Source organism: Amblyomma americanum, chromosome 1 (genome assembly GCF_052857255.1).
Source record: "Amblyomma americanum isolate KBUSLIRL-KWMA chromosome 1, ASM5285725v1, whole genome shotgun sequence".
NCBI lineage: Eukaryota > Metazoa > Arthropoda > Arachnida > Ixodida > Ixodidae > Amblyomma > Amblyomma americanum.
This window is the reverse complement of record NC_135497.1, coordinates 201033687-201054828: the sequence shown is the minus strand read 5'-3', so window position 1 is coordinate 201054828 and position 21142 is coordinate 201033687. Positions and strand designations below refer to the sequence as shown.

General features: G+C 44.1%; 1 protein-coding gene across 1 annotated transcript; it reads left to right on the top strand.

Annotated features, from left to right (window-relative positions):
- Window positions 1-9373: 9373 nt before the first annotated feature.
- On the top strand, window positions 9374-12021 carry LOC144115407 (uncharacterized; the record flags this gene model as incomplete). Its single annotated transcript, XM_077649794.1, has 3 exons — window positions 9374-9552; window positions 10133-10617; window positions 11858-12021. Coding segments are annotated over exons 1-3 (828 nt in total), but the record flags the coding sequence as incomplete, so codon positions are not given.
- Between the last annotated feature and the right edge of the window lie 9121 nt (window positions 12022-21142).

Genomic DNA, 21142 nt, shown 5'->3' with positions numbered 1-21142 from the left:
TCGCCCATTTGAAATCCTCATCAAGCTTACCTCATCAAAGCCCTCGAATCTGTTCAAAATCGCGCTGCTCGCTTCATTCTTTCATCGTACTCTTATGACATCAGCGTTTCCTCCTTAAAAACAGCACCCTGATTATCACCCTTATCGCTCCGCCGTCGAATTGCCAGCCTGTCTTTATTTCACAAATTCTTCCACAGTCCTATGCATATCGCACCTTATATTCTTCCCCCAGCACGCATATCTCATCACACCAACCATCATCCACATGTTTCTCGTCCACGCTCACGCACCGTCACTTTTTCTAATTCCTTCTTTCCTCGTGCAGCCGCAGACTGGAACGGCCTTCCAAACAACGTTGCCATCATCACTTGCCCAAGACTTCTCGCTGAAAATGTAAAAACTTTCCTGTTATTGTGAATCTGTGCTTTTAATTGTTGCCACCCCTTATTTAACGCCCCTCTTTTGGGGCCTTTAAGGTAATAAAATGAAATGAAATGACATTGCTCTATTTGTCTCTTAAGACATACATGTGGTTTTTACCTATGCCTAGCTTCCTATGGACTACATTTAGGCCACCTTCATTCTTTAGAGCATGCTCGATCGATTATCTCCATATTAAATTGCTCTATGTCGGATACCCCCCTTGCGCTTATTTATTGACTTTGATATCTCTGCCAGTTCTACTCTGTCTGTAGGGTTTAACGCTTTCATGCTTTGGCGTTTCTTAATCATATCTTCCGTCTCCTGGGATAGCTTACCAGTATCGTGTGTAACCATCCTACCGCCTACTTCTACTGCGCACTCCGTAATGGTACCAGTGAGATTATCGTTCATTCTTTGAATATTAAGTTCGTCTTCCTCAGTTAAAGCCGAATACCTGTTCTGCAGCCATATCCTGAATTCCTCTACTTTCCCTCCTAACCGCTAACTTATTAATGGGCTTCCGCTTCACTAGTTTCTTCTGTTCCCTCTTCATACTTTATGAAGTTGAACTGGAAGCCGAAGTGACTTCCGGAACTTTTTTTCGAGTGGTGGGGGGGGGGGGGGAGGCAGGTCTTCAAGTTTTTTAGTTGTTTATTTATTCCATGTATATAAATGTTTTTCAATTTTATTTACTTTTTGTTTATATTTTCATATTTCGCTGTTGAAAAGTGCATTTGTAAAGCATATTAAACTTCAATTGAAATGGGCCACTTTATATATATATATAAAGGTCTAATGCTAGTAATCATGCTTACGAACAGAGTCAATTAACAATTTCTGTTTGGACATGATTGTTTGGGTAACTGAAATTTAACATTTTAAGGCCATGAAGCCAACGAACACAGCCCCACTGTGCTTCACATTTATAACGTCCTAAAACTGAAGGGGTTGTAAGGAATCTGATGTGAGTGCAATAAGTTGGAAACTGGGGGGGGGGGGGGGGGGGGCAATTCTCTCTCTGGAGAAATGTTGCGGGGGCAACCGCTCCCCTTGCTCCCCCTTTTCTGGAGTCCCTGTCACCGGATTAGTACCACCGGTTCAACCAGGAGGGTGCTGTGAAAGGGGTATATAAATAGGAGTAAGTGTGTGTTCAGTGGATATAAAATGAGGTTAAAGGAGTACAGGCACCTAATTCTTGGGTGCGTGTTTTCTTTTTTTTGTAATTATGCTTAAGGCATTAGTGTACATAGATTGCCATGTGGTATGCGCCTACAACCACTAAATAATCTAAAAGCGATGTTCTCATGAAGTTTCGGTTTCGGTTTCAACAGTGTAATAGTGACCGTGACGTCACAGTTGCGTGCAGGCATGAAAAAACGGCGATATAATCGCAGCTTCGTCGTTTTAACTCACTGCAACGCTAAAGCCAGCCTGCCTGAATAGGTGGAATGACAACGAATGAAAAATCAGCGATTAAATTGAAGTTTTTGTGTGTCTCATGTGACCTAAACGTAATTTTGAGTTGTTGAAACCGAAACAGTATAACATAAAACTTCGATTATAAATAATCTAGCGGCCGTAGGCGAATATCACGTGATGATCCATATATATATATATATATATATATATATATATATATATATATATATATATATATATATATATATATATATATATATATATATATATATATATATATATATATATTAACTCTTACGCACCTTTTCAAAGAAATAACATGCAACCAAAATTAGTTGTCTATAGTCGTTAAGTTCGTAGCATGCGATGTCCCCAGTAGCACCGAAACTTTACAAAAATGTTACTTCTTTTGTTTTGGTCAAACGCATTGCTACAATCAAGCGCTAGAAAAACTATTGATTAGCAATAATTAAACATTCAGACGACATATATATGAATAACACCATCTGCCGGGCTAGTTGGGTGCGATGCATATGTATCAGCAGCGCGAACACAAAACAGGTAGTACAAAAAGATAGGACAGAGTGCTGAACTTCCAACATTTATTTGAAGAAAACTGAACCCGCACTTATATACACACACCAGGTAAAAGCCCACCAGGGGGAATAATCAAGGCGCGCGAACGAACTGGGTCCCACACGTCGTCCAGGGCATCAAAAGATGACAATAATTACACTATACGATTATTTCCATGAAATGAAGCACGAATCACGTGTGGAAAAAAAGAAAGGGAAAAATGGAAAAACAGAGTTGAGGGCCAGAATTTTGCTAAAATACATGGGAAGGCGAGAAAACGGTAAAAAGGTTAGCGAAACGATGGATGAGCGCCAACAATTAACGCGGCTAGAACGAAAAAGTAACATGTGAAGTGTGCCTCTAAAAACCTGCGCTTGCCAACTGTGCTTGCCACGTCGCAAGCGCAGTTGGCACCTTGTAGAATCGCACCGCACCTGCGTGCGGTCCGGTTTCACGAGGTGCCAACTGCGCCTGCGAAGTGGCAAGTGTGTGCTCAAGGGTGTTATGGGTGCTTGACAACTGCCGCCATCTGTCGCATGTTCCTGTCGCTAACATGTAGGATCTGGCGGTTTGTTTTCAACCCCTTTTCAACTAATGGCGCTGGGGGAGGAAAGGTGCGCTGCGCAGAGTGGCCGTGTTAAAAGGTGAACTGGACTCCTGTTGGTTGTAAAGGAGCACAGACACCAAATTTTCCATAGTGTCTTTGCTCTGGAATGACGCATATGACATTTGTAAACATTCATCATCACATGAAATTCGTCAGCACTCAATAAATAATTTGTAATTGAATTTTATGCTCTGTATTTTCAGTTTCGGTCTCAGTTGCCAGACGATGGTAGTGACATCAAGTGAGTTCAACTGAAATCACTTGAAGCATACAAAAGCTGCAATATGACCGCTGCTTGTCGTTTTGCTTCATTCAAGCTCTTCCACCCAGCTCATCAAGAAGCCGGAATGGCAGAAAGTGAACAAAAAGCTGTTATGCTGAAATTTTTGTATGCCTCACGTGAGCTGGTGCTTATTGGGACGCGCCTGTTTTTCGACTGCTGAAACCGAAACTGCATGGAAGAATAAAGTCAATTATACGTTAGGTACTGAGCGTAGGCGAACTTCACGTGGTGATTTATGTTTACTAATGTCTTATGCATCATTCGAAAGCAATTGTACACTAAATAAGATTTAGGTGTTCCTATCCCAAGCCCATTTGGATCGGTCTCATCGGGGGCCAATATCGAAATGGAAAATTAAATTACAAGTGGTAACTTGTTCATCAGACTATTTTTGTCTTTAGTGGGATGTTATTTTCGAAAAATTACTCAGAAACACAATTCATTCTCCAAAAACAATTAAAATTCCTGGACCGCAAAGATTGTTTCGTGTGCAGGTGTTACCTCGTGAACGTACGCTTCTTCCTCACCACGTTCTACTGAGCACCGCCGCGCGCAGTCACCGACGAAGAAGAAGCTTACTCGCCAAAGTGGAACGGCATCAAGCACGCAGCCGACCCATCTACAGGTGAACGAAGCTGTTGCTGCTGGCCTAAGCTTCCGCCGCTGCGTTCTTCAAGGAAGCCTCGGTGCTGAAGTGTTTCTTGGTGCTGCTGACTGCCTCTGCGTCTTCTGGCCTGTCGTCAACTACTGGTGAGGCCGTTCCGCGAGTGGGGAATTTGGCCCAGTTTTTTCCCTTTTGAGTGCGTCATGTCTTATTAGGCTTTGCACAATGGCTATGTCATTCCCGGGCACAGGTCCGGTAACCTGGTTCGCCAGTTTGCCGGCTGAAAATATGCGCTAAAGTCTTTTTCACAAAACGGTGTGAAGGACATCCCTGTGGCGCTGGTGCCTGTAGGAGATAGATTCATTAAAATAAAAAGCTCACGTCTGATCCAGGAGCAGTTGAAGGCTGCGACCAGCAGCTATCTTGAAATTGCTGAGGTTCGACCTTTTGGCAAAAGAGGAATTCTGTTCAGATCACCTGATTTGGATTGTGTTGCAGACTTGCTGCAGTGCATTTCTTTCGCCTCACTGCCGATGAAAGCGTTCATTCCTGAGAAACTTGCCTGCGTAAAAGGAATAATACGCGGTGTGGATCCCTCCGCTACACCGGAAGAAATTCTTGCAGATTTCCATGATGCCGGTGTTGCCATCCTCTCAGTTTACCGCTGCAACAGAGAGGCTGGAGGCTCTCGTATTCCAACTGAGTCAGTTATAGCGAGCTTTTCGGGGTCCTCTTGACCATGTGAAATCAAAGTCTGGCCCATTGTATACCGTGTTGACCACTGCAGCCCCGACCATTACAATGTAAGAACTGCTGGCGTTTTGGTCACAGTGGGAAATTTGCAAGTCGGCAACGCGCTGCCGCATTTGCGACTGTGATCATGCTTCCGACGTCTGCACTTGTGAGTCATTTAGCTGTTGCCTTTGTCACTCTGATCACACACAGCTGCCGATGGACAGTCTGTCTTGGACATTGTTCAACGCGAATGGTGTTCACGCGCAGATGCTTATGCCCTTCTTTACAACGACAGAGCTCGTACGCAAATGTTGTCCGCACGACCGCTGCCGATGTGGAGCAAATCTTAACAAAGTCGGTCGTCGCTGCGGTAGAGAAGGCTGTTGAGGAGTACTTGACCGCATGATCAATACATTCAGTGATGCATTATCTCAGGTAATTTCCGCGCAGGCTGTTTCATCGGCGTTAGGTAACCTAACCTCGACTACCAGTTCTCCATCCAATGTATCTGCTAACAATATTCTACCAATCACCCCTTCTGCCTCCACGCCTGTGAGTGTAAATGTCTCGGACCCAATCTCTCTCTCTAACGCTTGTGAGTCAGATGTTGAAATGACAACTCAATCTCAGAAGCGTCGTGCTTCCTCTTCTCCTTCTAAATCAGACCATCCGCATGACAATACCAAGAAAGGTTCGCCAGGAACTGCAAAGAAATCAGACGTGTTGAACGAGGCTGTTGCTGCCTCATTTTTAAAGTAGTAATCATGGCGGGTAATTCTGTTCTTCAGTGAAATTGTCGACCTATCGCATCTTCTTTCCACGACTTACAGCAGCTTATTCTTCAATTTTCTCCAGACACTATTTTACTGCAAGAATCGTGGTTCTCTACAAATTGTCCTTTTGCAATTCAAAGCTACTCTGTTTTTAGAGCTGATCGCCCAAACGGCAGGGGTGGAGGCTTGGTAACATTGATTTCATCATAACTGTACCATCGTGCTAAAGTGTCTCATAAATTAATGCAACCAGATTGTGAGATTCTTGCAGTTGACACCCTTGTGCCGCAGTGTGCCCCTGTTACAGTTGCGAATATCTACTGCCCCGCCGGTGTCCGTAGCCCGAATGGGCTAGATGCTTTACTGCGCAACAGCAAAAATGTGGTCCTGGCCGGGGACTTCAATTCGCACCATGTTATATGGGGTGTCAGGACAGACTACAGCGGGCTGTTACTTTGGTCTTGGATGTCAGCAAATGGTGTGTGCTGTTATAACAGTCGCGCCATAACTTACATGAGGGCAAATTCTCGTCAGCTATTGATTTAACTTTAGCTGTCAATGGTATTGGGGTATCTTCGTGGTCTACAATTGACCACGGTACGTTAAGTGACCACAATCCAATCACTTTCACTATTGCATGCAGCCCGCTTAGGGCGACTGGTTACGCACATAAATTAGTCAATACTACACTATTCAAGAGACTTCTAGGTGAGGCCTTCTCGTCGGTTGCTCCCTCGGATAAATCTGACCGCGGTCCTCAAGTTTTAACTCCCGTGTTAGATGCCACTCGGCGATCAGTCTTTACGGTTTCAGTCAACCGTTCAAAATAAGACTCCTTCGAACTGGTGGAATGAAGCATGCGAAAAAGCTTATCGTCAGAGGAAAGCCGCATGGAAGAGCCTACCGCATAACCAGTGCCCTAAGAACTGGATCAATTACAAATTCTTTGCAGCATTTTTCAAAGAACCATATCTAAGGCTAAGGATGAATACAATGCAAATCTGAACACCTATTTGTCCAACCCAGTCAATCGGAAGTCTCTCTATAGATACATGGCACGTACTAACGTGCTGCCCTTTTCCCATATCGCTCAATCCACACTGCTGCCCCCTCGGGATGAAAAAGAACAATTGGCGTCCATAGCTCAAGGCCTTGCTGCGTGTTTTCATGCTCGCACTGCCTTTCCTTCGACCCCATTCTATTTGAGTGCATATTTTACTGAGGTCTCTGTATCTGATTTACCGTCTATAGTAAATTGTATGCAGTCTGCTGCCCCTGGGGTTGACGGAGTGGCTGTTGGCATGCTGAATATACTAATGCAAGACTTTGCCCTGGACCTCTTGCAGACTGTCAGCTCGTCTTTGAAAAAAGCCTGGATTCCACAAAATTGAAAAACAGCGAAAATAATTTTATTGCTCAAAGACCAGACAAAGGGTTTTGAGCTCGAAAATATTCGGCCGATTGCTCTCACATCAAATTTGGTTAAGCTTGTAGAACGGGTAGTCTTCAGCCGCCTCACGAATCATGTTGTCTCTTCGAGGCTTCAGCGAGGCTCAGATTGTTTTTCGCAGTGGGTGTTCAATTTGGACCGCGCACATAGACTTGGAGAGCCGTGTAAGGGTTGCTATGATGCAAAAAGAGGTATCTGCTCTGGTTACTTTAGATATTGCTAAGGCGTATGCCAGCGTTGAATACAGCATTTTGCTTTAAAAGCTAGCTGGTGTACAACCTCCTTCGCACCTCTTCACGTGAATAAGGGGGTTCTTAAGGACCAGACCTTTGTTTTGCACTAAGGGCACGTTAAATTCTAACACATACGCCCAGTCTAGGGGTGTCCCACAAGGCTCCGTTCTTTCGCCGTTGTTGTTTAACATACTAATGCGTGATATCCCTATTCACCCGGCAGTCAAAGTTTATGTGTATGCGGATGATATTGCTTTTTTCGCTTCTGGCAAAAATATTCATATCCTGTAACAATTGTTGAAGGAGTATTTAAATGCTCTTCAAGTTTGGCTCGACAGCCTGATGTTAACTTTAAATGCCAACAAGTGTGCCGTCCTTGTTTTTCCACCGTCATCCCCTCTTTACATTTCTTTGTCGTATCATTCTATCCTAATCCCTCAAGTTGATTGGGTTAAATATTTGGGTATACTATATGACCCGCAGTAAGACTGGCGGCCCCATATTAAAAGCATTGTGCTTAAAGGTGAGCGTGCCCTTGTCTGGTTGGTTAGGATCAGCAACAAAAAAAAATGGTATGCATCGCGACACTTTGCTCTTTCTTTATACGGCCTATGTGTGGCCAATACTGGAATTCGGCTGTTCTCTTTTCTCGGTGCCCAAAGTACAAGCTTGAACCCCTGTTTGTTATGGAACGCCGCGCTCTGCACCTTTGCTTATGTTTGCCTAAATCAGTGGCGAATGTTGTGCTGTACTTGAAGGCGCGGATACCTGATCTTAATTCGAGGTTTCAGCTTCTTACTGTGCGGACGTTTCTAAGGTCTTTGGAGCGTGTTCCTGGATTGGCTAACCCCATTTTCACAACGAACCCATCTCTATTATTTTGTACTTCTTGGCCTAGGTACAAGCTTCCTCGTGTTGTGTTTACTGATTCCCTGCTGTCAAATTTTTCCGTATCAATAAATTCTGTAGTACCAGTCATCCCCCGTCGCGCTGACACTGTGGTCTCCTTTGATGACACCCTCCCAGGGAATGCGAAAGATCTGCCTCCCAGTGTATTAAAAGGGCATATTGAGGAGTATCTGGATAATTTTCTTACCATATTGTCGTTTTTACAGACGCCTCCCAAAAGGCAGCCATTGGCATTTACTCAATGACTCTTGATTGAAGTTATTCATTTCGGGCCCCTGACTATACCCTTTTTTGTCGCCGAGTTTCTGGCCATTGAGTTGGCCTTAATCAGGATTCCCTGCAATATCTCTCAGGTTATTATACTTTCAGACAGCCTTTCCGTCTTGACAGCGCTCGAAAAATCGAGGGATACCCCTATGGGCCGTTCCCTTCGATTTTTTCTTCCACCACATATTACAGAAGTTCGTTTTCACTGGGTCCCTGGGCACTGTGGCATTGTTTCTAACGAGAGGGCTGATTTTTTAGCTAAGTCCGCCCTTGGGGGACCTATTGTCCCATTCGTCCCTAATACTGTCTTCTTGACTGCCGCACACTTCCAACGGTTCCAGCGCCTCCACTACTTGAGCCATGAGCCTCTCCTTGCTGTAGCGGATTTTAACACTGTTGTGCTCGCGCATCTTTCCTGCTGTGGAATTCGGCGAAGTTGGGCATGGGGAGGATTCCCTGGAGACCACCGCGAGGGTGGGTGAGCCCTCTGAGGGAGACGTGACTGCAGGACTGCCAGAGGGAACGACGACAATAGCGTCCCAACGTGTTCGAACAGGAATGCCGGAAGCAGCGACGACCATAAGCGTATTCGTTCCGGTCCTCGCCACGACGAAGTGCGGTATCAGTGTGGTCCCCTTCAGTCACGCTGGATTTGAACAATTGCCCGAGTACCGCACCTTCAACAGAGCTTCCGCGTTCCGGTCATCAGTACAAGCTCTTTCGACACCTGCTGGGAGACAGCCTGCATTCCTGTGTCATGCAGGTGCCCTCCGGGTCAACGTGGGCACGGTCCGGACGCACGTGCACGGCCACCTGGAGGCCGCGGGGACGACAACGTGACCGGGTCGCGTATTTTTGGCGCCTGGACACGAATGCGCCGCGAGAGAGAAAGCACTGAAGCGAGGAGGAGAGGACGCTGCCTGATTGGCTGCGCGATTCTCGCGGTCGGCTGTTACATACAGTGGGCAGCATCCCCTTTTCCCCCCCCTCCCGCCTTTCCTTTTCTCCACATTACCGCCCATAAAAGAAGTTTTGAGTCCGCCGCGGCTGCTTTGGACTTTTTTTATTCGAGTAGCGTGTTCCATCCGTGAATTATGGCGGCATCATCGCTGCCGTTCGAATGCGAGTTGGACAGTGACAATTGCGTCGAGAACGTGAGTTGTTTTCGTGTGGCTCTGAACAACGACGGAGACGCGTACGAGTGGCTCACCAGCTACGGTGTTGCGACGAGAACCACGTGGATCGTTGACTGGGAAGTTGCAAAGCCTAAAAGGTATGGGAAATTTTGCATTTTATTCACCCATGCTCTTGATGTATGACTCGAAAGAGCGGTCGTCTATTCATAATTGTTTCGCAATGTGAGGCCACCTGTGAAAAAAGTACATAGGCGCACGGCGCTGAAGCCGAACGTACTTTGCTTCTCGTATCACAGCTATTGACGCGCTTCAGGGTGCTGTGTGCAAGTTCTGAAGCCTGTCATGGAAAAAATATATAACTGTGGACTGTGACATTCCAATTTTTCAGCTTTTTGCTATGCTGGCTTCACCGCATGGCAGTAATGTAGTGCAGAGAATTACGCAATAATTACATTATTGTTACCAGTGTTTTTCTAATGTAAAAAATAGACTAAAGCGAAAAGATGAGCGTTATTCTGAGAAGTGAAATCATTTGCATTGTGACAGATTCCAATTATCAGTTTTGTAAGGCTGGCTTCACCGCACGGAAGCAATGTCTTACAGAGCACTGCACAATATTTACATTATTGTTACTAGTGTCTCTCTAATGTAAAATATTCTTAAGCAAAAATATGAGTGTCATTCTAAGAAAAATCATTTGCATTTGTTTTTTACTAGGATCGCATTCCACAAGAAGTGGAAATGCCAGCACTCGAACAGGAATAAGATTACTGGCCAAACGGCCACCAACTGCCCAGCCTTTGTGGACATCAAAATAAAAAACATTACTAGAGACTCAAGGAAGCGGGACCCATTCCTGAAGAGGGCTACGCCGTTGCGTGCCATTGTGAAGGTCAGGGATGACCATAATCATGCGCTAGACTGTGCCGATGCCTTACGTCTCCTGCGCACCACAGCTGACACTCGAGCTGTGTTCCATAGCTATTTTCATGATGGCCTCACACCAGCACAGGCCATAGCTATGCACCAGCAGAAGCTAGAAGCTGAAGATGACGCTGCCGAGAAGCTTGCCAGTGGTGCCGTGAATCCAAGCGCAGGCACTGTTTATTACTGGTACCGGCTGTGGCGGGATCATCATTACGGCAGCGCAGTGGACCCTGTCAGCAAACTTTCAGAGAAAGCGCCATGCTATCTTGACAAGGGTAAGCTGCAATATACCTGAGCAGTGTAGTTTCTTTTCTTTGAAATTCCTGCGACTTTTTGAAAAGACTGAACTGCAAAGGTTTTTTGGGTGTTTAACTGTTTGCATTTGCACATATCTGTGTGATTATTTTTATTTTTGTGGTCTAGGTATTTCATAAATATTTACCTTTTGCTTCACCAGAATTATCACCAAATGTTGTAGCACATCATGCTGCCAACAGAGGTAACCTCTCGGCTAGCAGTAGTTTTTCTTTCCCCTTAGAGGGACCACCTGAGGCTTTAGAGTATATTCATTCAAGCCACAGTAGCCCCCTTTTCGGTGAAAATAGAGCAGGATGAAAAGCCATATGCATGTCTAAATCAGCTTACAGCAACCTTCTCTGGTCTGCATTGCTAAAGCTGTGTGGTTTACAACAAAAATCCCATCCATGATGAATACTTCCTGCATTGTGAAACAGTGAGTATGCTACAGTGTCTACTTTTCATTATCTGTAATATCGAGATTTAATATCCATACATGCTAACATTACTCTGCCCAGTGATACATTTGCCTCACCCTAAGCCCGAAGCATAGCATTACAGACATGGGCATGCAGGTGCAACCTACTTGGACCGCATCGGCAGCATGTGCTTGTCTTTCCTCGTGCGTTCTGTCATGTTACGTTACGCAGTTATCCTACATCCAAAAAATAATTACGCTGTCACTAATTTCTCGATACAGTTTACAACATTAAAAGAATTACTAGAACAGTATTCCCCTATGCTTTCCTGGACTTTATTGATCGTTTCTTGTGTACATATTAATGAACAAATCATTTCCCTTCCCTTGCTTGCTAAAAAGCATAAAGAAGGTATCTAGTTTGGCACCCTTGATGCCATAAACAGGCATAAAAAGGTTCAACATGCGAAGTGCACGCTAGCAGAGGTAAACTTGATAGTAGTAGTGCCATAGCTCGGTTGGTCGAGCACCATCTGCAACACGTGGAGGTCTTTGATTCAGATTCCATTGGAGGCATGTAGCTGCCTTTTCTCCTACGTTGCGTTGAATTATCTAACATCTAACAAATGATTCTGCTGCTCCTAATCTGATGAATAAGAACATGAAACTTATCTTTTGAAATTTCCGATTTGCTTTGACTGCTGGCAACTTTTAAATGTATATCTTAACAGGCCCCTTATTTACCATTGCTTCTCTGCTTAATGCCGCTATAAGTAGGAGTCCTATATTGCCTTTTGCAGGGGCCGATGTGAGAACCACAAGGTCAGAGGATGGTACCTGCTGGGCAGTTCTTGTGGTGACGCAGGTCATGAAAAGGACGCAAGGACTGAGTGCTGCTAAGGAGATAATATTTGTAGACTCTACAGCCTCATGTGATGAGTCACAAAGCAGTCTTACGGTGGTACTTACAGCAACTGCAGTTGGCGCAATGCCTCTTGCTGTACTACTGCATAGTTCTCAGAGCAGCGAGAGCTACAAAGCTGCATTTGGTCTGCTGAAGCTGAGCTACCCAACCTGCTTTGGTGGCACTCATGTAAGTAAAGAATAATACTCAGGACATTCATGAGCTAACAAATTATAATTACAGCAGTGGATATAAACAAGAGTGGCCCATCACATGCATTTTGTTTACGCCTTCTGTTGTATTCACATAGGGGCATCTTTGGTAAAAGGGTGGGGGGGGGGGGGGGGCAGAATGACATTTGCATGCTTTTGTTCCCATTGGCCACATGTTAAAGCTGTCATTTGCCCATGTGCATAATTAATAGAATAAATCATAAAATAATGTTACTTCAGATGGCACAACAAAAGTTAAAGCATCAAGGTCATGTCCATATCAATAGAGTGCTATGTTAAGGTTGAAGAATAAAAATATTGATATTTATTCATTATCATTTCTACTGCGATATTTGGCCGCTTGATTTATGGCTCGATAGGAGAGGATAAAAGCACAAACATTAGTGTCTCTTAGTTGTCATTGTTGCTCAGTTTCAAAAATGCCGATTCATTACACCATTCAAAGCCCAACTACTTGTCAGTGTTTTTGCCGCACATAAGATGAATGGCTGTTTGCTCCCCAGTCAAGGACAAAAGGAATGGTGTCTTAAGCATAAGCTATGACCACTAAACGTCTTGCTCTTTCTGCTGGCATAATGAAATATTAGCACCACATTTTCATGCCACCTTTTTAAAAGCTTCATCAATAAAAAATGCATAAGAAATCTTACTTTTCCAGTTTACCGCTGTGCTAATATTTTAGGCATATAGCTCAATAAAATCATGAGAAGGGGCATCTGGGCAGTCAAATTCAATTTTTACAGAAAGTCTCTGTGTCCTTTGCACCTCAAACTTTGCAACACAAAAGCCTCAAATGAAAAGCAATGTAGAGTCTTCATACCATTTAGAATGAATAATAAAGTTGTTTACTTACAGCAACAAAGGTGCAAAATATTGCTTCTTATATTCTGCAGGCACCGCAAGCATTTATGACGGATAATTCGGCAGCTGAGAAAGCTGCTTTGCAAGCAACATGGCCTCAAGGCAAGCAGCTCCTTTGCCACTTTCATGTGGCCCAAGCCGAGTGGCGCTGGCTACATGCATCACGCGACACCAGCAGGGATGACAAGCGAGATTTGATGACTACATTTCAGAAGGTGAACGCAAATGAAGCATGCATTACTTTTAGTTTTGTCAATTTCTTCTAGAAAATAATTGGTCAGTGATGAGTGATGCAAAATGCCGGCTGTTTGAATTCTTACAATAAAATAACATGAACTATGTCAGACATATAATGTCCAGTAACGAGTATTAAAGGAATGTGCATGAATGGCTCAGAGAACCCAGTGAAGGTACTTCGGTGGGTGCCTTCAAAGCAACACATGACTGCATCATGGGAGCTTCAAAGAGCACATGTTCGTGCCAATGATCCCTCTGAAACAGTATGAAATAGTTGCACATTTTATCTGCAACACTGTAGGGTGTTAGGCTTCTGGAACACTAACACATGGCAAGTTTTTCTTTCCCTTCTACACAGATTTTTTTTAAAAACCCAGAAAAGAAACATTTCTGTGGTCTGTGCAAGTGGATTGCAACGTAATATAAACATGATGTCAATCACAGAGTGAAGTTAAAAGAATTCGACTCATACTTTTTTGGTTTGCTAAGGCATAGAGAGATGGTGGAATTGTAGAATTGATGGCTATAAACTCTGAAGGCAAGGCAAGTTCATAAATTTCTGGCATTAGCATTGTGGTTCATGATATCAAAGATGAAATTAAGCACGCTATTGTGCTGAAATCAGTGACAGATCTGCAGCAGAAGTAGTATAGCATCATTTCATGGCATGGGGGCAGGGTTTAAAAGCATAAGAACGAAGCAGATTTTCTAGGGCACTGGGCCGTTGTCTCATTTCTTTGTGCCCCTAGAGGAAAATCATTTCATTAAATTAAATGAGCATGCTCTCGCAATCATGTGCGCCTGAATGATTGTGACTGCCGTGAAAACATGCTGTAGATGTAGCGAATATTGTGGATTTTTTTTTCATGCACCAAAGGAACGGTACCAAAGAACCCCATTTTCTTAGCCACGTGCCCTTCTTGCACATATCACTATGATGTGAAATTATTATAAAGTATTTTCAGTTGTTACCACTGCTCTCTGTTCATACTTCACTGAGGAGGGTTACAACTGTCAGCAGCTACCATACCAACAAACAAACCTAGCTGCCACAATGCAGTTTTATAATAGAGGAAACTGGTATACTATATCCAAGTAATGAAACAGTTGCACTGAAGTGATGATGGCTTCCATGTCATAGTTGCATAAACAAGTTTTAAATTTCTACTTTACAAGGGTAATCCATCAAATCCCTACTACATTTGGGATAGGCAGAGCTCGTAAACAATGGCAGTGCGGTAACAAATGGATTATTTGAGCACAGTACCACATAAACTAAAATATGTAACAAGAAGGTAGCAAACATTCTGCGACTTTTTCATCGTCCTGCCAAAAGTTTGGGCTGGGATGTGCGGCCTATAATTAAGGCTGACTTGTCAAGCATTCAAGCATTGTGTTCTGTTATGTAGTCATAAAATAATGATTATCTGCACTCATTACAAATGCAAGCTTGCATGCCTATTTAGTTCACCGTCACAGCTTACAAGAAGCATTGCGGAGAGGAGGGAAAAGAATGCATAAAATTGGTCAAATGTCACAAAGACGCAGAGATGAGAAGAAAAATGTAAATCGTGGTACTGGATGTCCTGAAGTGACACATGGACTACAAGGGGCACTGCAGTGGAGGCCTCCACGTTATTTCATACCGCCTGAGAGTTCTTTGATATGCACTGACATCATATAGTACATGGGTATTTTTGTATTTCACTTCCATTGAGAGAGAGGGAGAGAAGGAAACGCAGGGAGGTTAACCAGATGTGAGTCTCCAGTTTGCTACCCTACACTGGGGATGGGGGATAGCGGTTAGAAGGATGACAGAGAGGAAAACGCACAAAAAAAAGGAACATGCACACATGGAGACACACACACACTAGGCGTTCCAGTTAGTCTTCCACACAGGCCGGTAGATTGTAAGAAGCGCAAAAGCGCTTGCACGGCCTTCTTCTGCGACGGTAGGTCCTTTCGATGTTGTAGAATTCTTTTTTCGGATAGCGGTTGGTCGTCCAGTTGGTCAAGTTCGTGGCTAAGGCATGCCCTCTGTGGACTGTACTGCGGGCAGGAGCACAATATATGGCCAATTGATTCTTCATGGCCGCAGTGGTCACAGGTTGGGGTGTCGGTCATCCCTATGCGGAAGGCACTGCGGCTATGATCAAGCCTGCAAGCTTACGTTTGACAGCCAAAGCCACTGGGTTGGCAAGAGAAGAGGCAAGTCAAAAACACCGAGTATAATACAAAGCGTGCTGCAAGTAGAATTAAATGAAATCAATAACTACATGCTCTTCGAACCACCAGAGCAATAAAATCGGACGCAACACATTGAACACAACACCCATCTTAAATTCAGTGCATACTGAAATGAATAATAGCTAGTGTGTTTGGAGATAGTGGCTAATGTGCCTGGCAAGCAGTTCCAAGTACGGAATGTCTCTGACAGAAATAACTGTATACGTGTTATTAATTGAAGAGGTACATCAAGTTTGTGAGGATGATGAACATTACATGAATGCAAGTGCCATGAGCGATCAGTGGTACCTTTAGGTGCTTTTAATAGAGTGAGAAATCTTCTGAAAAGATTGATATTAAGAAAAACGTGAGAAAAACGTACATAGTGACATACAATGTTTAGAGTTTGTTGCATATTTGTAATGTTTCTGCTATGCTGCTAATTACACACATTAAAGTAATTGATTCTGTGTGTTCACTCCAGCTTTAGTGAGTGAAAATCTGCTTGCGTAGCTTTTAGAAAGAGGATTCTAAACAGGGTTGGACGCAGTATATACTATAGCTGTCATTGTTTTGAGTGATGTTGATGTGAGCAGTTGTGTCATTAATAGCGAGCATATGGTGCTATGTTATGTAGTTAACATAAGTTTTCCAGAAAAGGTTATTAGTAGCATAGGTATTAAAGTATTTACATTCTAGAATGGGGCCATGCAGGCTATTGTTAATATAAAATTGTCACGCGGTGGTGGCAAGGAGAAAGGTGAAAGAAAGCTTTGGCGGAAAACTGTCGATTAGGCAAACTTGTGCCCACAAATAAATAATGAATCAATAGCTATAATGGCAACAAGTGTGTTTAATATGGATTGAAAATACCTGCTGTTCTCAGTCGTGTGCAGTTTGAAGGTAACAGTGAGGTTTGGATGTAAAGCGCCAAAAACACCCACTCAATCTTAGACATTGTAAAAAATGCAACATACGATCATTAACATATCAGATAGTTAAGTCACATCTCCTATAGCATAAAAGGGGGCAAACAAACTCAGAATATGAGAATGGAAACACCACTTTGGTGAAATATTTGGGACAAGGTGATAGTTCATAGAAAATTGTCATTGCTACGTGTTTAGCAGCCCGATATTGAGTAGCGTCAGAAATGTTAGTTACCTTGCAACATCAGAAGCATAAGTCGCAGATGACACAGAGACAGATCACTCAATATAAATTTTTATGCACAAATAGTGCCATTACAGGAGGCAAATATTGGTGTGCATTCGACATGTGTTTTATAATCTCCTTTGCAGATTATGTATGCATCAACTGCCAATGACCTGAATACTGCCATAGTGGAAATGAAGGCCAAGTCTCATAAGGGCTACGTAGCACGTGTTCTTGGCTTCCTGGAGCGCAAGGCAGAATGGGTGCTTCTGTACCGCTCTGGAATGCTCACAAGGGGCCACAACACCAATAATTTCGCTGAAGCATCCATACGGGTCCTTAAGGATGTGGTTCTGGGCAGGCATAAAGCATTTAATGTTGTCGCCCTTGTGGACCTTATCACAAGCTTATGGGAAGGTCACCTGCAGAAGAGGCTGCTGAAGCACGCTTACAACCGTGTACCAAGCCACAAGCTCCTATACGACAAACTCCTCGAAAGGATGCCTGAAAATGCTGCTGCAAGCATCCGCACCCTTGGCAGCAATCTGTTTGAAGTTCCCAGCTGCAAAGAGGATGGCAAACTATGAAGTGTGGCAGGATGTCGGCACTTGCACCTGCCGAGCTGGCCAGCAGGGGGCGTTCTGCAAGCACCAGGCACTTGTTCACAGCACCTATGGGGGAGGATTCCCAAATGCTCCTGTACTTGGCACTCAAGACCGCCACCAGCTCGCATGGCTTGCCCTAGGTGACGTGTCAAAATCCTGCCTTTTTCCGTGACTTCCGTGAGTCTGCATGGGACCAGCCAGGGAGCAGCTCAGGCGAGCCAGGCAATGAACCTGTCCAGCCACAGCCACAGCCTTTGGTGCAAGATGCTACAAGCTTGCCCCAAGACACAATGGAAGTTGAGGAGCAGCTTGCTGTTGCAGGGCCAAGTTCCAATCATCAATGCCGTGAGGTCTGGGGCACATTCTTTTTTTTGTGCATTACAATATATGAGTTTCAAGTCTGGCTGCGTGGCAGTTCCCTAAAGCAGTTTGCAAGGTTCTCATTTAAGAGGAGCTGAAACCTCTCTCTGTCCTGCTCAAAACTGTAACTGGACTCGCAGTAACCAACCCTCTCACTATGCTACTACACCGATTTCAGCAATGAACAGAGCTTTCAAAGGCAGCATTGGTCACAGAGTACAAGTGTAATGTGAAACTGTCTTCGTAACCAGAGTGCATAGCTGTTTCAGTATTTCTTGCTTCTTATTGGAAGTTTTCTGTGGTACCGTGCCTTACAGGCATGTTGAATAATTCAGCGAGTCCAAAAAACTGTTTATTTGTAAAAATGATTGACAAACAGCTTACTTCTCTGTGTTTGCGCATTAAACATTTATGTACTTGATGTATGTAATATAACTTTCATGACATGAGCATCGTTAGTAGTGCCAAGTATATGAGGATGCAGGTTTATTGCAAGATATGCTCCAGCTTATCAACCTTCCCACGCTCTCACTTGATGCAGTGCATTGATGTTCTACTTTTCCACAATCCATCATGTTGGCACCTTGCAAACTTCCACAGTGCAATTTGCTTTGTAAATTATAGTGCCCATATCGGAATAACCTAAACACATGGCCATTATAACCAAGGGCAGCTGTAAACAATAAGATGAAAGGACAAAAAGTACAGAAAAGTGAGTGGGGTGCTAGAGGTACATTGCAAAAGTCATTACAGTTGGTACTTTAGTGCCTCACTTCACAGATCTCTGAGCTATTTTGGGTTTTTCACAGGATGCTGCTGAGGTACTCAAGAACATCACAGAAGAGCTGTGGCGGCAATACAGTTTGGCTGCAGATAACCCATTTTATCTCACCCTGCTCCAAAGAGACCTGGCACTGTTGAAGAGAGCGCGCACAGAGCCTCAAGTAGTTGCGATGCATCTTGCTTCAACAGCAGCAAAAGCAAGTTCACTGAGGCGCGGCCGCATCATCAAGGTGCAACCAACTGGACTAGCAAGGCGCCGTCCAGGTGTCACACGAGGCGCAGCTAGAGTTCATGCCGGTCGGCCTTTGAAAACAGCTGGCAGCAGGAAAACAAAACGCCTTCACAGCTTGCATCTGAGTGTCAAGGATGCGGTTCCTCATGCAAAATCGCATGGAACTGGACACTGAACAAAAGGGTTCTCTTGTGCAACAGCCACTTGAATTGGGTTTGTTGGGCTAGCTGTGGTGTAAATCACAAAGAAAACAGCACGAAATATGGGTACAAAAAAGGAACAAACACGACAGGACCAGCGCCAACTTACAACTGAATTTTATTTTGCGTAAAACTTGCCCTTTTGTAAGCCAACACGCCGTAACAACCGTGACAAAAGAGGTCCCGACAAATGGTGAACTCCAGTTCTTCGATCTTAGGATACGGTTTCTTAAGATGACTTGTGTTGGATGTATAGTCCACATTCAAAGAAAGGTTTGCTCCCTTTTTAACAGTGCTCATTCGAAGCTTGTGAAACGGCGATTGTTTCGAACTCCTTACAAGCGGCTTTGAACAAATCATGCCCCCATATGACCTCGTCAAGTTTCAGCGCTCAAGTTCAGCAGTTAAAAGAAGCAGGGTACCCTTCTTGTGTGGTTTCTTCCGTGTGTGAAGCCATTCTGCAGAAGTTGAAGCAAGGTACTGAAAGCAGAGATCCGATTTCGTCGTGTGGCTGTAATACCGTACATCCACAAGGTTTTGCACAACCTTAAAGTAGCAGGCAGACATAACGTTCAGGTCACATTCTCAGCCCCATGAAAACTTTCTAGGCTTTGCGCCATGAATAACCGAGAAAAACAACCGGCTTGTACTGTGAAACAACAAAACAAGTTCACACAGTGCAGAACTCTAGTTGTTTACCAGATTCCCTTATGCTGCGGGCTCATATACATTGGCCAAACAGGTCGATGCTTCAATGAGCGTGCCAGCGAGCACTGCCGAAACCTGCGAAATAATGAAGGAAGCTTCCCAGTGGATCCCTGCAAAGCTTGCAGGAATTGCCGTCCTGAGTTCGAGAAAACTATCTTCTTGAGGAGTGGAGAGGACAGAGTAGAGAGAGGTGATGGAAGCCTTTTATATCAGGAAAGAAGGGAGCAGATGCGTCAGCAAGCCATCCATTACGCTTAGCAACGAGGAGTTCACTTTGCTAGAAGGAATTTTGTAGGTTTGTTTTGTCGTGCACTCCCTACAGCATTGGGTGCTATTCTTTCTGACGAAGTGCCGTTGTTTGCGCAAATTCCTGTCTGCTTTTTGTGCCTTTCACGCAGACTTTGGTCTGAACCTGTTTTTGACTTTCTTCACTTTTATCCATGTTCTTGTTGGCCATCAGATATCATTCATAAGGTTGCCGGTTGACCGGCTCCAAATGTTAAAGGTTTTCGCACTCATCACGACTTTCGCCGTCTTTTTTACCTTTGACGCAGCTTTGGTCTTAAATTTTCATTCTTTTCCACATGTCCTGTTGGTCATCTGGTGTCACTCCTCATGTAGTTGTATAGTTTTCGGTTGTTAAGGGTTTGCGTAATCATGATCGTTTGATGTTCATACTTGTGCAGAGCTGTTTGTTATATTTTTCTTCACGTCCCTTGGGTTTTTCTTCCAGATGGCCATGATAAAATGTTACTTGGTTACTTATCCTGCTTCATGTATTAGATCCCTTTCAGTGATCTGTTGTACGGCGTGAGTTGGCTTCGTGACTTTGCGAATGCGTGAGTGCACGGTTGTTACGGCGTGTTGGCTTATAAAAAGGCAGGTTTTACGCGAAATAAAACTTAGTTGTCGCCTCGTCTCTGTCCTCGTCTGTTCAGCGCTGCTTTTCCAGAAAACCATGTACCAACACGCCCAACTCGCCGCATTGGCGATGGTCCCGTCATATTTGTTTCTCTTTTGTCCCCGTATTTCGCGCCGTTTTCTTTGTGAATCATGAACCAACTAGACCAAACTAGAGGTCTCCTTGTGGTGTAAGCTTTGTCAAGAAGTTAGCCATGCCCAGAAAGCACTGTAGGTCTTGTTGGCCAGTTGGCTAAATGTTTTGCATGAAAGGTTTGACCTTTGTTGTATCTGCTTTGACTCCATCAGCAGACACCACATGGCCAAGGTAACCGATCTTCGCCATTGCTGGCTTCAAATTGCAGATTGTGGGGTTTAATGTCCCGAAGTGTCACACGGACAATAAGGGAAGCCATAGTGCAGAGCTCCGGATTAATTTGGAGCAACTGGGGTTCTTTTGTTCTCGCACATTGCACAGCACACAGGTGCTTTTGTATTTTGCCTTCATTGAAATACGTCCATTTAAGCCAGCAGCCAAATGCCGAAGCCTCTGAGCCAGTGTAGCCGGTCCCTGCTAACTTCAGCTTATCTGAGTAACGCTGATCTACCATTTAAATTTGACAGCAAGGTATGAAATGTCAGCATTCAGATGTATGGATGTTTATGGATGTTTGCCTCATT